The sequence below is a fragment of the Cygnus olor genome, chromosome 5 (genome assembly GCF_009769625.2).
Source record: "Cygnus olor isolate bCygOlo1 chromosome 5, bCygOlo1.pri.v2, whole genome shotgun sequence".
NCBI classification, from domain to species: domain Eukaryota; kingdom Metazoa; phylum Chordata; class Aves; order Anseriformes; family Anatidae; genus Cygnus; species Cygnus olor.
In genome coordinates, this window is record NC_049173.1 from 11,595,712 (window position 1) to 11,612,559 (window position 16,848).

Below are 16,848 nucleotides of genomic sequence, written 5' to 3' on the forward strand. Positions count from 1 at the left end.
TATTCCACCAGTTCTGACACACAAATCCAGATACATTTGTAGGATTTATAGCAAAGCGTGTGGGCATGTGTGTATGTATACACTTTTATATACATTTATATATAATAAATGTATGTGGCACTTATGAATATCTTGTGAATATCTGGTTCAAACACTGTTGAGGTAGTCTGAAACGGGTTGGTCTTTAAACCTGTGTGTCATTCAGGCTTTGCAAAGATACTGCATATTTAACAAGAAGAGAAGAAAGTTTCATTGTTATTAGTTAAGGAGTAGCAAAAAGGCAGAATTTTAGAGAAAACAAGCTACTGAAGCACTTCTGAAAATGTTTACCATGAAAGTTTTGTTTCGAAGAGATGAAGACAAAACAGAACTCCATAGTTTGTTTAGCGAAGCATTCCTCAGAAGTCTATTAAATCCAGCAACAACAGGAAGGTCTTTCTTGCAAGAAGACTACATCCACTAAGCAAGTTTCAAACACCCTTGAAAAAGATGTCCCAAAGGTGTTATTTTCAGTCTTTAATAAATCAATAATCCAAACTGTTCATATGCAAACGTGCTTTATAAGCACAAAAAGGAAGTACTAGGGGTGGTGTAATACGAAGCCTTTTTCAACAGGATCATAACTAATGCTACATAAGCAGAGAAAAATAAGCACTATTCTACCACCACATTTACACTGTAATGCAACTGATTGTTGGCAAACAAAATCAAGTCATTCATCCTACAGCTCCTCTAGAAACAGGCAGCAGATACTGATGTGTAGTTTGGAGCCTTATTCCCCCAAAACTACTGGCAAGTCTGGAATTTAAGTTCCAAGACTAGGAACAAGGATTTGCTCAGTCCTGGTTGCATCTCCCACACCATGAATGCCTCCTGCTTTAGAAAGCCAAAGCACCGTGCAGGTGGCTCTGAGCGATGCTAGGAACTCAGAATTAATTTAGAACAAGGCTTGAAATCTACAACTCTGGGCAGGCAGGGCAGAGGGACACTAAAGCGGAAAGAATATCAGGATCAACACGTGTGCTACTGCAGGCAGACACTTCAGAAACTTTGGAAGCAGCACCTTAAAACTTGACCAAGCTACAATAATGAGATGGCCGTCCCAGAAGTTTGCTTCTGTGACTGAGATCAGAAATGCTGCAAGTTCCTCCAAGTACTTAACTTCCTAAGATGGTATCTTACACCTTAGATGTTCATATAAGAGAAGCAAGAATAAAAATCTGGGGTTTAGGCATAAAAGTTTTACAGAATGGGGTAAGAGTTCTAGGTGGGTCTTGAGTAACAAGAAAGATCCTATGGAGTTTTGCCTTTCTTAAGTTAGTTAAGTACAATATAGGAAGCTCTGGAAAGCCAGTTTTAGAAAAGCATGTGACAGCTGAAAAAGAGTTAGTTTTGATACAAAAATTACCATACAAGAATCTGGTCTGTAATCTGGGTGTGGGCCTAGAATGTTTGTAATGTCATTCTCAGGGAATAATACAATGAATAAGGTTATAAAAAAAAGTCTAGAAAGTTCCTGCATGGATACAATGGATAAAGAAGTTAGCCCAGGGTGCTTTCTGTGGCTAAACCAGCCAGGTGCTAAAGGATGGAACAAAAGCTGCAGTAACTTAGTGCAAAGCTGCACTGTTTAATAGCAGGGACAGAAAACTTGAACTAAAATGTGAAGAATTGTGATATGACAGCTCCAGATCTGCTGTGCTGTACATTGCATACCTTACATCAGCTTAAAGTTTAAGAACAAACATCATACTGAGCATGCAGCAGGGACAAATTAAGAGACTGTTCAAAAAAGTTTTGAAAATAAGTGTAGCCTTTTATTAGCAGTATTATTTTGGCAGCATGTGGGTCTAGCAGGGGTAGGAAATGGAGCAGTTACAAGACCCAAGTCAGGAATCTGATAAAGCAACCTTCATCACCACCTCAGTGAGAGTCCTCCAAGCAGGTGTTGCATCATCTGCCATCTCAACAGCATACTCTGCTGTTCAAATACTGTTTGAACACGCTTCTCTGGTGGAGGTCTGTCGTTTGCCTTATGACAATTAGCAATGTGAGAGCATTAAACACCTTGTTTCGGCAACGTTGCTAGGGCAAGCTGCTGCACCACGGTAATCTATGCATTCTCTGACTTCCCAAAACTCACAGGACTTTGCACATTCAGTAAAAACTTTAAGACATACTGGTAGGCAGAAAAAGCCATAACAAATACACTAGGTAAGATTGCTCCCATCCACGTTTCAGAGCAGTCATCCCCGTGGTCTGTTCAGAAAGACCTGCAGCAGCGTTAGGACCAGCCCTCCTCAAAACGCACGAGATGGCAGGGGTTTGTTTTTCAAGAAGTTCCACATATGCACACAAGTTTGTTTGTTTGTTTCCCCAGGCAATAATACGAAACACAAAGTTTCCCAACAGGAATTAAGTGTGTGAGAGATCAGGACGTAACTGCTGCATTTAAAAAATGAGCCAGGAAGATAGTGCTGCTTAGAATAAAAGCCATTAGTAACTACAGAGTTCATATTTTCTTCATGTAAATTAGAACAGAACTGATTGGAACTAAAGATTTCGCTAGTCCAGATATTAAACTGCAAGTTTGGACATGCGGGCAGGTTACTGTAAAGTTAATGCATATGTGCTAATTCACAGCTCTCTTGGCACACTTGGTGCTCGCCCTGAAGAGTAAAACAGAGCAGCTGCCTCAGTAACGTGCTGGATGTCAGAACTCTGCCTGTCTTTCCTGCTGTTTTGAAATTGGAAAGTAGAAAAAAACGCCAACAGTCCACTGTAACAAACACAACAGGTATTAAAAAAGCCTTTTAGGCAGATACAGGCTAAAAGGTCTCACAGTACACTTCACTAATGCAATTAAACCAACAACAGCTGACTTAATGAATGCCTACGCAAACATGGCATTGATTTGTTAAGCCATTACTGCTATTCAAATAATAATTGCATTTATTGTTAAGAGTATTCCACATGTAGTTTATTCTTGTTCAAAATTGTGATATCCCTGGAGTCACTTGAAAATAGTTATCTGGACTGAGACCTTCGCTTGACAAAAGAGCCCACAGTCCAATGCAGTATCTGAGCAGTAAAATACTCAAACAGAATGAGACTGTTCACATTTAAAATGCTGCAGTCGAATCAGCTTAATTGGATTAAGATTTGTGTGAACAAAATGTCCATGTTTCTTATCCAGATGAGTCAGCATTTATTAGCCTAAGTCTTTGAACTGCATATATTTACTAAATCAGATAGTAAATCAGTCAAGGGGAGTTAAAATTGAGGCCATTCAAGGAAGTGCCTGCTGAACATTACCAAAACATACTATAGAGGAATATTCTGTATTGATTCAGGGGGATAGAGCCAAGCCAATACCTATCTCTACATGGTCTATCTGTTCACTTTATGTAGTTTTAAATGCATTATTTGTCTTCGGTTGGCTTTATTATTTTTAGTAGTGTTACAGTGAAGTAAATTCTTAAACCATGTGACATACCAGATCTTGTAAAAGCACGTAGTAGCAACAGGGAGACTGCTCTTGCAACTTCACTTCTGTGTACATAAGGAGTTTTTCTTCTAAGAGAGGTGTATCACCTCGCAACAAATCACCCTCTGTTGCTCATGGTCAACAGAAAGAAAGTCAAGGCTGCTAGAAAACTAGCAGACTAGTTAAAAAAAAATCTTACCTGTAGCGATACTAGGTAAGATTACTTCAAGACTAGTTTTAGATGGGTAGTAGAAGATACACATCTCCAAGAGGAGAAAAAAATAAGATGCAACTAAGTGCACACTGGGAAAAGCACAAAAGGCTTTACCAGCAGAAGCCAGATTTGACTAAGACAAAAGGAACTTGGGCTTCGTTTAGGTAGTGCAGGCTCACATGGTTAGGAACAGTTTCTCTAGCCTCTTTAAACTATGGTAAGATTTAAACTTTTCAGGTTAGAAAATAACAAAATTGAAATGAACCAGGAGGAAAACTGGGGAAGAAGCAGATGACTTCAGGCAACCCCATTTTGGGCAGCTGTAAAATAAGCATGATCATAGAATGAGAAGTGATCAAAATGAAGTTAAGTTGATCGGCACCTAACTAAAATCCAACTTCAAAAACAGAAAATAAGGTGATCAAACAAGTTATTTCCTTGAGAAGTTTATGCAACACTATTAAAGGCAAGCAAGAAGACATTTCCATCTTCCGGGACAGCTTTTGTCATCTTCTACGACTGCAGAAGGTGTGGAAGATGGTTAAGTTTCATGCTCACGCTGACTCTTGAGAAACTGGTTTGTACAACCAGTTCTTGCATCATTTGATGTAATCAGCTGTTCACACAAGCTTTCAGGACAGATTTTGTTTGTCCATTGGCTCCTGTATATTCTTAAATATACATATGTTACACAGAGACCATCATAGCGGTCAGTCAGCACCTCCTGAAGTACCAAATATTCTCAAGTTCATACAAGATAGATTATTTCCTCAGCTTTAGTCTACAGAGGAGTTTTCCGTAAGAGACAGAGTCCAACCTTGTAACAGGACTCAAAGTAAATAACTCTTTCACTGAAATTTCTCAGAAGTGCCTTTGAAAGGCTGAAGTGTCACTTGTTTGGTTCCTTCAGCACACAGTACTGCTGCTGCAAGGGCGAAGCTTGCTCAGATAGAAGTGCAACTTCTTTTTCTTTGCCTAAATTGGTCCCAAGAAATTGTGTAGCCAAAGGTTTAGACTAGTTTAGTTCTGGGTCAGATGAGTAAAGTTCTAGACTAGCCAAAGCTTTTCTAGACTGAAAACACTTGAATCATCTGAGCGAGCCATATCCTCAGGGCTGTAAATTCAGCATTCCTTAGGTAAATGGCAACGTCTAAAGCTGGTATAAACAACGTACCCTACACCAGAGTCCATAGAGGAAAGAGCTCCTGTAGAGTCCTCGAAGGAAGAGAAAACACTCGGCCCCAGCTCGTATCTGACAGCTAGGCAGAGCGAATCTAGACACACGTCTGTGTTTTACTGAATCTGAGTTTAAACAAATTTGATTTTTTTTTTTTTTATAAATACTCTATTTCATATTACTCTATTCCTAGAAAAATATCAGAAGACATGACCTTATCAGCAAGATTTAAACATCAAAAATGTATGTATTATCTTGAATTGAAGTGAAACATTTACTCAGAGCAGGTTACAGGATGCAATCAACTTCTTACTTCAAAATATGGCAAGTTAACAGTTTTCATTGTGGCCATTTGTTCAGCACAATATGATAGCAAAAGACCACCTAAGGACTGCAAGATAAATTAAAACTCAATGTGGAAAAGGACTATTGAAAGTTATCTACATTTACAGTTCAATCACACATTTTTATTTAACATCAGTATACAGAGGACAACCCCAGCAAGTTATTTTGTAATGTCAAGTATTTAGTAAAGTTCTTCAGCTGTAACAGTGACAATAGAACAGCTAAAAATAAGCAGTATGAAACAAACATGATTTTCTTAAAATTATAAATATACCAACAATACTTCTTAAAGCTTAATTATTGCAACAGTTAAATTAACAATAGTTCATGTTAGAAAGGCTCTATGAAATTTATTCAAGTTGTCAAGAAATTAGATGGAAGTGTAAAAAGGAAATACATATGAATTTTACTTTTGATTTTCACTAAAGGTAGTCAATACAATTTTGTACAGTATCACCTAACATGTCAATCTTTAACAAACTCCAGTATACAGAATTCATAAAATGCAGAAAAAAATTGTTTAATTTTTACATGTAAATTGACAGTAAATTAACTGACACAAAATTTATTATTGTAACATAAGCAGGCCAGCATTTTAAATATTAATTTAGAAGCTTTATATTGTTAAAGGGGCAGACATATACAGTCATTCCAAGTACATAACCAAATTGTAAGAGGTGATAATTCAGAACATGGGTTTTCTAAAAAGTGTTTAGTAAAAGTCATGTTATTTCCTAATCCAGACATCCTCATCATAAAGCCTTTACAGGGTTAAGATCTTTCCTGGCTTTACTGGAGCCACTAGTCACACCTTCTCACACACGCACACGCGCAAACACACATACCTTGCTATAAATATCACACCAGTGTACTAGGTTTAAATTCACCCTGATAATGCGGGTATGCTATGTGCAACTTTGCTATTATGCACATTACAGAAAGCTTCAAATTTCAGCATGGTAACCTGAAGTCATATAGCTGTGTTTCAGTTTTACTATAATCATCCCTGAAGTTTATACAGATACCGTATCACGTTGAAAGAAATCTATTTGATAGTACTTAAATACCAGCAATTGAACTTCAATTGTAATGATGAAATGCTCCTTTCCATTGAGGAAGAATTAGTATGTATAGCTGCTCATCTCACTCAAATATAGTACATGAATGTTTAAGTACTTTTACTATAACAGAAATCATACTAAAACATGATACTGTACTACAATTGTAGTTAACTAGAAAATTCAAGGATGTTATAATTTAAGTCTAAATTTTCCTGTACAATAAGTCAAATAAATAAATTCCATGTGCATTTGTTTTACAAAATGGTAACATGTTTGTCTTGCTAGGTTATACACTGCCATTTCACCTGTTCATAGCTCTGTCCAATCTTACCTTGAGCTTTCTGACAAAGGAAGCAACTAATCAGCAGCTTTCATTTAGATAAAATGGAGTCACTGTACAAGATGAAAAATTAATCCCTAAGTCAGACACAGAAATCATATAGATTGTTTCTCTGACTATTAAGTTCAGAGAAAACCTACTTTGCATATGCAGGTACCACTGTACCACTTTTTTTTCTTTCAGTAGTGTTTCTGGTTCTGCAGTTCCTATAATTCAGTTTGAAGTAGCTATAAAGATAACACATGAAGTTTACCTTGTTTCCTTTGAGATGTTTTTCTCTTACATTTTAGGATTAATACAACAGTTGTACAATCCCATTTACGCTTTCCATTGGGGCTGGGCAAGAAGGGGAAAAGGAGACAGCTAACTGTCACCATGTTGATTAGGAAGTCCATACTCTTGTTAAGGCAACCTACTTTTCTCACTACCCTGAACCTTCTATCTTACAAACAGACTAACAAAATGAGAATAAAAAAAGTTAAGGTATTCTAAGCCTCATTGAACTTGTTTCTTACTGAATTTTTCCATTCACTTGACCTCACTCTGATTGGGAGTTAGTACAACAGTTCTGGAAGTGTAATGTAAGGATAGTATATCCAGTGAGGAAGCTCAAGGTATGATTATGTATACACTCGAAGTAATAATTTCGAAAGTTTGTAAACAAACTGGCAGGACACTGTAAGCACAGTACAGCCTATCAACTATCATAAGAATCTTGGTTGAAGAGACATTTCTGGATTTTTTCCACTAAGGGCAGCACCAGTCCAACCAGAAAAATTCAGAGACCTTGTCATGCATCGTCCAATTATCCGGCATGTCTTTTGATGGCTATTAAAAATGAGGGAAAAGTAGCACTGGCTCAATGGAAATTACATTAAACACTGCAAATCTGCTTCAGTTTTCCATCCAATTCTTTCTTTAGGCTGGCAGTGCCGTGAATTTAATGAAGGCCTTTTGAGGCAGTGATGGAAGAAGCAGCAAGATTTAGAGGCTTTCACTCTAGAGTTGGCAGACAAAAAAGTGACGGAGTTTTAAGATCACTTGGGGACCCAATATTTCAAAAGGAAGACTAGAAATAGCAGCTTTAAACCCTAGAGCAATGGGATGGCCTAGGATGTAACAGTTGGCAAAACGGAAATGAATGGTATATAACCCAGTAAGAAAGACATTACCATGAGTGTTTTATACTTTGACAATTCTCATTAAATAAAGTTAAGTGCTTTCCTATAAACAAAAAGAATGCTCATAACGTCCTTCTGGCACAAATATTTTCCTATCAAACCCCTGTAAACATGCCGTCAAAATTTAGTTTTTACCAGCAGAGTGAGCTCACTAGAAATGCAAGTGATATCAGAAAAACAAATTCATTTGAAAATTTCTAAGTAAATACTTCCTAAACAATATGGCATTTACATCAGTGTGCAATATATTAATTTTGAAAGTGATAACTTTAGCATGAAAGTTACTTACCTGTCATTAAAGTTTTCCATATTGGCCAATACATAAATCCTGATTTTTGGTACTGCATACTTTATCTCTGAAATATTTGAAATGTCATATTCCAAATCAAAGTCAATACACCAAAAAAAGTGTTTAAGTTATAACCAGTCTAACAAAACCCACCTCAGCCACTGAAAATAAATTTAACAGTGTTGCATTTAGTAGTACACAGAGGAGTTTTAAAGCAACAAGAAAATATAGGTCACAAAAGAAATCTGAGGCACTGCTGTACATGTATAAAGTTAATTTTTAAGACTTATGAATTGCACTGAGTCACAGAAGTGATAACTGCTTTAGTATTTTCATTCAGGACAAACATTAAGCAGTTAAGTTTGGGTTGTTTTTTCCTTTTTTTTTTTTTAATTAATGCTGGAGCTGTAGTCCTTAGGCAAAAACTACGTATTTTTTCTAGGTATTACCTTCTACCCTTCTCCCCAGAAAAGGGTTTACAATTTTTTATTTAGCTTTAGATTCAACCTTTAAAAATGCATCAAAATGCAGAGTAGACGTAGCTCTGAGTAAGTTGTGTCAAGTTTGAGAACATCTCAAAGAAACTTACATTATACAAACTTTTAAGAAAAAATCTCGACTTTTACTTAGTTTTATAGCAATGAAGATGTGGTATTGAAATATTTACAGTACCTCCACTTCAAAAGTGAGATTTATGAACCAAACAGGTAAAATGTAACAAACGTCAGATGTTCATTTATGCTGCCTACCGTGGCAATACTCAGATGTTACCAGATTTTTTTTTTCTTGAAATGATAGTCTACATGCCACAAAAACTTCAGAAGTTCTCACAAAAGTAACGGTCCTTTTTGGTGGATCAAATCCGGTAATGTTTTCATAGCGGTATTCCTTTAAAACGTTGCAGGCAAACAAAGCTATTGTAGCACAAAGTACTTTTTAACAAAATAATCACCACTTTTAGCTTCATTCAAAATTTAGCTTGCTATACATTGAACAGAAGAAAAAAGTTTCATCTGTGTTTAAGTGCATTAACAACAAAAGTTAAAACTAATAATATATTTTAATGAAGGTTCAACTGACAGAACAGGTGCTATCAAAAAGCACAAGCTTGTCAATGATCAAATTTGACTAACAAAACTGACAGTGACATAAAACTGAAGCTGCTTAGAGAAAGCTTGCACAATTTTCCCTAGCTTGACAAAGAATACATAAGTCAAGACCCGGCTAAAATTAGAGTTCCTTGATAGTACTGATTCACAACTTCAAGAGCATAAACTACAGTCAGTAAAGGGCTCACAAATCTGCTCATAAAATGGCTGACACTTTAATAAGAAGTGGTTTTACATTAATGGCAGACCACCACAGAAAAGTATGGAGGAATAAAACACTTTGGTTTAAATTTTTCAGAGGCTCACATTTCTCGTTAGACTTAGAAGCAGCAGCTTTTATAAGCTACTTTTATTGGGAGTGCAGTATTTTGTAGAAAAATATTTGAAAGATTATAATTATTTTAGTGATTGACATGTTTTTACTTCCATTTTTACATAAATAGCTTTCACCATATTGTGGTTATGCTTAAGTATAAGAACACTGATCAATAGTTTAGATGCACAGTATTTATTTCTTCTGCTGGAAGGCAACTATACTTAATTGTATCCAAGACACTTCAAATCATTCAGAAATATGGCATGCAGTATCCAAAAGTATGGCTCTGAGGATTTTTTTTTTTTTTTTTACATTAAGCATAAAGAAATTTTATATTCAACATTCATTTATATCTCAAGAAAACTACCTATTCAGAGTTCTAGTTCTTTGATGCAGCATTAAGGATTAAAACTTACCACTTTACCAGGCCTTGCCCATGTGCAAATAAATCCCTCCTGACAAGCAGTGACTATACAGTCTTCAAGAAAAATTAACACAGTCAGTCTTTCATGTGCTATCTTTTTACAGATAAGAGGCTCTAACAAGGGAACATCTTCCATTCTGGGACAGAGAGGTGTTCCCAAAGTTTTAGCTGGGTCCGTTTTGGTTTTAGTAACTAGGTTCAGTTTGTCACTGCTCTTGCTAGATATATGTCCCATGCTATGATTTCTCTTGTGATCTTTTTCATGGTGTCTTTCCTTCCGATCATGTAGCGATAAGGTTGCAAATTTACTAACACCAGAAGCAATGGCACCATCCATGACACTGCTTTTACTGCCAGCATTTGAGACTGCAGAATGTGGAAGGCTGTTTGACCGTGGAAGAGGAGGGGGTACAGAGTTTCCAGGTGTTGTGATACTGTTTCCATTACTTCCTGGGTTAGTTCCACCACTTCCAGCGGGTGGACTTGTGGCATTCATGACATTTGTATGTGTCCTTGCTCTTGAGAGAGGTTGGTGGGGGAAGAGGATATCTTCTGTAAGATCCCATAAACAGAGCTGCGTGTCCTGGCCTACCGAACCAAATCTATACGTAACACTTACTGGACGACTGTCTGTAGAGTTCCTTTTGGATAGCCTAGATTGTGTACTATTTGCTCGATCTCTGCCAAAATGAAGGTCTTGGAAATCCTCATCACTGCCGCTAAATTCCATCGGGTCACTCTCTTCTACGCTAGTGGTATACGGATCAAATGCAACGACACTGACCCACGATTTATGTCCATGGCCTCTCGCTATTACTCGACAGTCCACAAAAGACCAAACTGTTACCAAGTCATCCTCTCCACCTGTCACTATGTATTTCCCATCAGGACTCCAACACACACACAGCAGTCCTCCAAAGTAGCTTTTCATTGTACCATGCAATTCCACCGAATCAAAGTTAAACACACGAAGAAAACCATCCTGGCTCACACAGGCCAAGAACTTCCCATCTGGGGAAAAGGCAAATTCATTCAGGGCACCCTCACCTACTGTCCATTTAAGCAGAGGGTTTCTTGTGGATTTACTCTTGCAAGTGTGAACTGCAAAACTTTCTCCTTGTTTAAGTAGCTGGTAGTGCGGGGCTGTGGTACCACAAGTGTGCTCCACGTTATATAAGTACATATTGCCACTGGAATGAGCTACTAGGAAAAGGCTTTCCGAACCTGGTACCCATTTTACACAGGTTACTCTGGACTTGTCTATTAGTCTCTGTGAAAAACAAAGAAGATACACATCAGAAAGTCTGAAAATTAAAGTTTTAATGATTAACTGTAAATCTGAGCTTTTGGGGGAGGAAGGGAACAAAGCTTAAGCAAAGCGAATTCAACTTTCTGGAAAGGAGCTACGTTACTGTATTCGCAAACACTCAATCTCATAAGGCAGTTAACAGGAAATTATATTCAGAGAAAGTGCTATCAAAGGTTATTATGGTCCAGTCACATTCTGAAGAACATGCTTTGATCAAGCCAATCTGTTGCTATGAATCTCAACATAATGTTCTTAAGTTTATAGTCTGATGAGGACATTAAAGAAGAGTATGAAAAAAATAATCAAGAAACTAAAAACTGAGCTAAAGGGAAAAAGACTGTTACTCATCTGTATGACAAAAGTTATAAATCAGCAACAATTAAATTTAAACTCTGTTTTTAATCTGAAATTGCTATAAAAATGAGCATCTGAAAAAAAAAAGACAGGTCTTAGGAGCCTTTATGAGCTCACCGATTCAGACAGCAAACGCTACGCTGTACCCCTGTTACCATGCGGTTGAACAGTTAGTAGCTAAATACATGTAAATCAGCAAATTTGGAAGGCACCACATCCTCTTCACCTTGGAAACCCCACCCTGCAATTACTTTTCATTCATTACCCAAGAACCTGCCTATACTCTCAGTTTACCATCTGATTAAAAAGTTTATTTTAAAGAAAAACAATTTAATGGAGTCCATCATTACCAAACAATGAACACACATTAAACAAACATCCCTAGTTAAAATGCCTTCAGTGCTGTAAAAACTGAGAAGTAGAGATAAAGTCCGTAAACTCAAGGGGTCAACTGTTGTTCTGGTGGATTTCTAAGTCTACCAACTCAGCCATGGCATCACTCAACTGCAACTTAGAGACAAAAAATTCTTTAGATGCAAATTCAAGATTTGTATTTGGCACAGATTGATTATAGGCTGAAAGTAGAGCTGAGCTATACAAAAGGCCAAGAATGCAAATACAGTGAGCTCCAGGAAATACCAGAACAAGTTACAGAAGCACATAGAAAAAAGCAAAGAAAAAATGCTTTGCTATGCTGTTTTTCACAAAGAAAAAAAATAGCTGATGGATAACACTGACTTATCCATTCTGGGCCTGTAACTATCAAAAGCAGCACCTGGTCATTTTGTGTTATACTCTTGAACGTATTTTTGCTGCTGTGAAATTCAGTATAAGGACCAGGAAGCCTCTCTTGTGTAACTTCTTATTTTCTATTTGAGAGCTGAGAAGAGTAACTTCATCTGTGAACTTTTCCTCTAACAAGGTAGCTTTACAAATAGCATCTTAGCTTCAGAAAGTTACTTTGTACATACCAAGAGAAAAATATAGAGGTCAGACTACCTTGCTTTCTAGAGGCAAAGTCTTGTTACAAAGCTACCAGTAATACAGCACAAAGTGAGATTTCTTGCTCTACTGTAGTACAGCAGCTCAACCTGACAAACAACATATTCACAAGAGCAGTAACTCAACTTTTATACTAGAAATCACAAGAAACCTCTGCCTTTCAAGTCCCTATTCTCTTCTATATCAATAGAGTTTAAAAAAGTAACAAGTTAAAATGCAATAGCCTTAATTTAGTCAAGCTTCAACACAACCTGTGCCATAAGATTAAGCCATTTCATGTATCACATACAATTAACTGCTATCCTTATTGCTTTATCACAGGTGATAATCAAAACAGAGCTTTGGGCTACCTAAATCACCCAATTACTAACAGGACAAGTGGTGAACCCTACTATCTCTATTATTCTAGCACCAGTGCTAAATCTGTCAAAAGATGTAAACACTTATTTAGCCCACCTTCTGCTTATGAAGGTATGTTTATTCTCAAATACTATCTAAAATCTAAATAGCCAAAAAACAACAGGCACCATTTTCTTGAAGCAAATGTACCAACTCAAACATCAGTAATTACTAATGTTTCTCCGATACAGGCTTTAGATACAAGCTAGAATTTCTATATTTTACTCTAAACATGCCCAGAGTAAGCTTCACTATTGTAACTGACAGGCCAAAAACACTAAAGTTTTAGATTTGGTTATAACTGCAGATAAGATCTATGCAGGAAACAGGGATTTGTCTTTTAACTTTACCCTACATGCGGGTAGGTTCTGGTAACACTAAGCAAACAACTATGCTAGCTTTGTAGAAAAGAGATCATCTCATTTCATTTCCACCAAACAGGAAGATGCATCTCCATCGCAGTGAAGCAACACTGGTGGCAACAGAGAAAAGACAGTATTTTGTAATGTCAGATCACCTCAGTGTTTCCATCACTTGTGGAATACCACAAGAACTGTTCTGCCTGCAATGCAGCTTTACACTGTAGAAGCTAGACAGTAAATATCGAGACATGTAAATGGGCATCGGATCTTTGTGTAAAGTATTTTAGCAAAAGTTTTTCTCAAGGCAACTACAGGTCAGCTACCGGAGTGGGAACTGCTCTGTGATAGGAAGTACTAGCTATTTATAGTTTCCCGCTCCCATTTTTAATGCTTACGCTACTACCATACAAGATTAAATCTTGTTTACATGAGTAACTTGTCACATCTGGATTAGCACTCCCAGTGGTGAAGCTGCACCAATGCCAAAGTTTGGTTTTCTGGGAGTTTTTTTGGTTTTGTTTTTCAATGGAGGATGCTAGCAGGAAAATTTTAACTACATATACAGTGGTTTCTACCAAAAAGAGTATTCCATGCAACATTAGGAGTCTCTCCAGCACTGTTTCCCATTCAACACAAGCAGGGAGACAGAACAGGTGGGAAAAGGCTAAGAACAAAGAAGAACGCCCCTCTTCTGATCTGGTTGTAGGTACTTTTAGAAAGCTGAGGAGGAGTCAGTTCTAATTATAAAACATCCCCATTGAGAACAATACTTCAATCTTCTTTGCACAAAGACAGAGCAAGAAAACACATGTCCCTGAGGTGGGAAAGACATGCTTGCTTAGTTTGAAAGCTGAGCAAGGCTTAACTTCATCTGCAAAGCTCTTATCCAGATCTGAAGTCTTAAAAAAAAAAAAAAAAAACAACCTGCAAAGCTCTTTGTTACCTCATGATTTGCTTGTAGTTGGATTAAAAACACAAAAAGCAGCAAAAACAAACAAAAAACCAAGCCAAGTACCTCTGGCTTATCCTCTGCAGAAAATGCTGTCAAAGTTTTATCAGTTACCAGATCTCTTCCACTGTTAATATCCAAACACTTACCTTTCTAAGAATACCAGTATTACCAGATAATCAGAGCCAGTGGTTTTGTAACTTGGCATAAGTCCCCCCCCCCAGTACTCCCTCTATTTTTTTTCCTATTGCATAGATAGAGAATTCTTTTTGGGAATATCACATGGCCAAGACTTTGTGAGCCTTCAGCTTTTCCTATGCAGCATTCAGCTCAATATCCTAGTCTTCCCTGAAAAAGCTTTTAGGAATCCTTGATACAGACAGTTTCTGCTGTAACATCCCAACCATAAAAAATGGTATTTTTACTTTAATTATTATTTAATATTTTTACTGTAATATATTAAATAGGGGCTCAAATGTTTTCTTCCCCGTTTGGAACCAGAAGCCTTCAAAACAATTGACTGCAGAGAACATGCAGCAGCATTTTCATTTGTAGATGTTTTTTCTATCTGTTAGCTGTCGTTAGTTCTAGTTGCAGTACTATCCAAACTAAGAAGTCCTAATTTTTTTTTTCTTTTGCCTTAAACCCCAAAAGCTTCTTCATGAATAAAGGTTTTGTGTAAGTATTCTAAACCAATGAAGCAGCTGAAAAACAAAAGGTAGTGACTGAACGATGAGCTGTATAGGCAAACAAAGCCATCTACGGAACTTTGAGGATTTTTAGTACCAGAAATACATTGCATGCAACAATGTTAAGATTTCTACTTACTTCCTCATTAAATAATTTGCTAGTTTCTTTTTTAATAGGGTCTATAAGTTGGACCTGGCCTGCTGAGAAGCCCACTAGAAGAGAAACACTTTCTGCTGTGGCTGTTAAGTGATTGAAGTCATGGCATGTAGGTTGTGTTCCTTTGTATATCCTTTTGTCTATTGGTTTACTCAAGTCCGCAGCCTGCAAAAAGAGCAAACAGAATTTAAAAAGTTTATCACAATGTATACACATACAAGTTTAGTTTGCAAATGAGCTTACACTAAGCAACGATTTATGCAGTCACAAAACCATACTTTAAAATACAGCTCTGTATTTATTGAAGACCTCAAAAGATGTCTTCAAAAGGCTTATCTTTTAATATAACGCCACACTTCCACATTTTTCAATTATGTTAAATGCTACACCTTTGCAACTACATCATGTGACAAACCAGTGACGACTGTTCAGTAACACAAAGGCTCCAGTGAGTCCTCAAGATCAACCTGTTTCCTGGGTTCTCCTGCAAGAAGCAGCATCCCATCACATTGAGACAAGACATCTTCCATTTCCCTAGCAGCAGTTTTCTCAAAATGAAGTACAACTGAGTTTTGGCAGTGGACTAAAAATAGCGTATCTTGGTCCTTGTACTGTAAATGTATCATTTTATAACAGACAAAAATGTGATACTATTATCAATATTAAAAAATGATCAACTAGATCCAAGGAGAGAGATTTCTAGGAACACTGACTCAGAATGTTGATACTATGCTTATAAAATATTTTTAAAGCAATTAGGTTACAAAATAATTGTGCTTCTGACATTGATTTATTAAATGTGAAAATACTTTGCACCATCTATAATCAAGGATGATTTCTATGGATCAATATATCATCTGAATTTACTGAACAATCCAAATACATCTTAGACAAAGTAAGTGCTAGCAAAACAGAAGAACTTTAATATAAACAACTGAAGATCTGGCACTTAAGTGTCAGAAGAATCAAAAAAACAGAAAAGCAATTTAAAACACTCTCTCAGTTGTGTAACCCATGTTTATCCCCATATCACTTCTGAACAGACACCCTAATCTATCATCATCCAGAGATTATAACCCACACATTTAATATGCGTGATCATACATCAGGTTCAACCTTTCTTTTTAACTCCCTATTTACTAGGTTCAGAGTCTGTAATTAGAAAGCTGCAGTTACTCCATAATATTACAGACTCGAGACGCAGCTGTGATTTGGGACTTGGATTCTATTTTTGATATATACTTTTACAGTATTTTTAGTCAAGGGAAATCAGGCCAGCGATATAAGAAATAAAACTTGTTTGATGAAGTGGACAAGCTCCATATAAAAGAAAATTGCTCCAATGTATTAAACCTGAGTACAACATTTGAAGAGCAGCAAATCCATAGCATGCATGGAGCTATACTGTGGGAAACCAGACCTGCCTGTCAGTAGAGCAAAACCGTAACTAGCTACACAGTGATTCACATCAGGTGAGCCATTTCCCAAGGCAAATTTAACTGTGGGATACATGTGATAAGCATATGCATATGCAGCAGCATTAAAGTTACACTTCTGCTTTGTAGCATATATTATAAACCAGTTTAGTCAGGTGTATGGCCTTCTGGTTGAAGGCTCCAAAAGGAGACGATGTATTCCAAATTCTGAAGTCAGCATATTAAAAAGTTATTCTCCAGAGCCCAGA

At 36.9% G+C, this 16,848-nt stretch overlaps 1 protein-coding gene across 9 annotated transcripts in view; it reads right to left on the reverse strand.

Moving 5' to 3' along the window:
- The window catches only part of WDR20 (WD repeat domain 20), a 45,028-nt gene that overhangs the window by 2,120 nt on the left and 26,060 nt on the right, over positions 1-16,848 (reverse strand). For 4 of the 9 annotated variants that reach the window (XM_040559992.1, XM_040559995.1, XM_040559994.1 and 1 more), the window contains exons 2-3: positions 15,147-15,329; positions 9,936-11,213 (exon numbers count right to left, since the gene is read on the reverse strand). The exons of 1 other annotated variant lie outside the window; for it this stretch is intronic. In XM_040559992.1, the coding sequence (XP_040415926.1) occupies positions 9,936-11,213; positions 15,147-15,329 (1,461 nt within the window). Of the gene's footprint in view, positions 1-3,598; positions 11,214-15,146; positions 15,330-16,848 lie in introns of those variants that run through there. 4 more of the 9 variants (XR_005820711.1, XR_005820710.1, XM_040559993.1 and 1 more) reach the window with 4 other exon arrangements.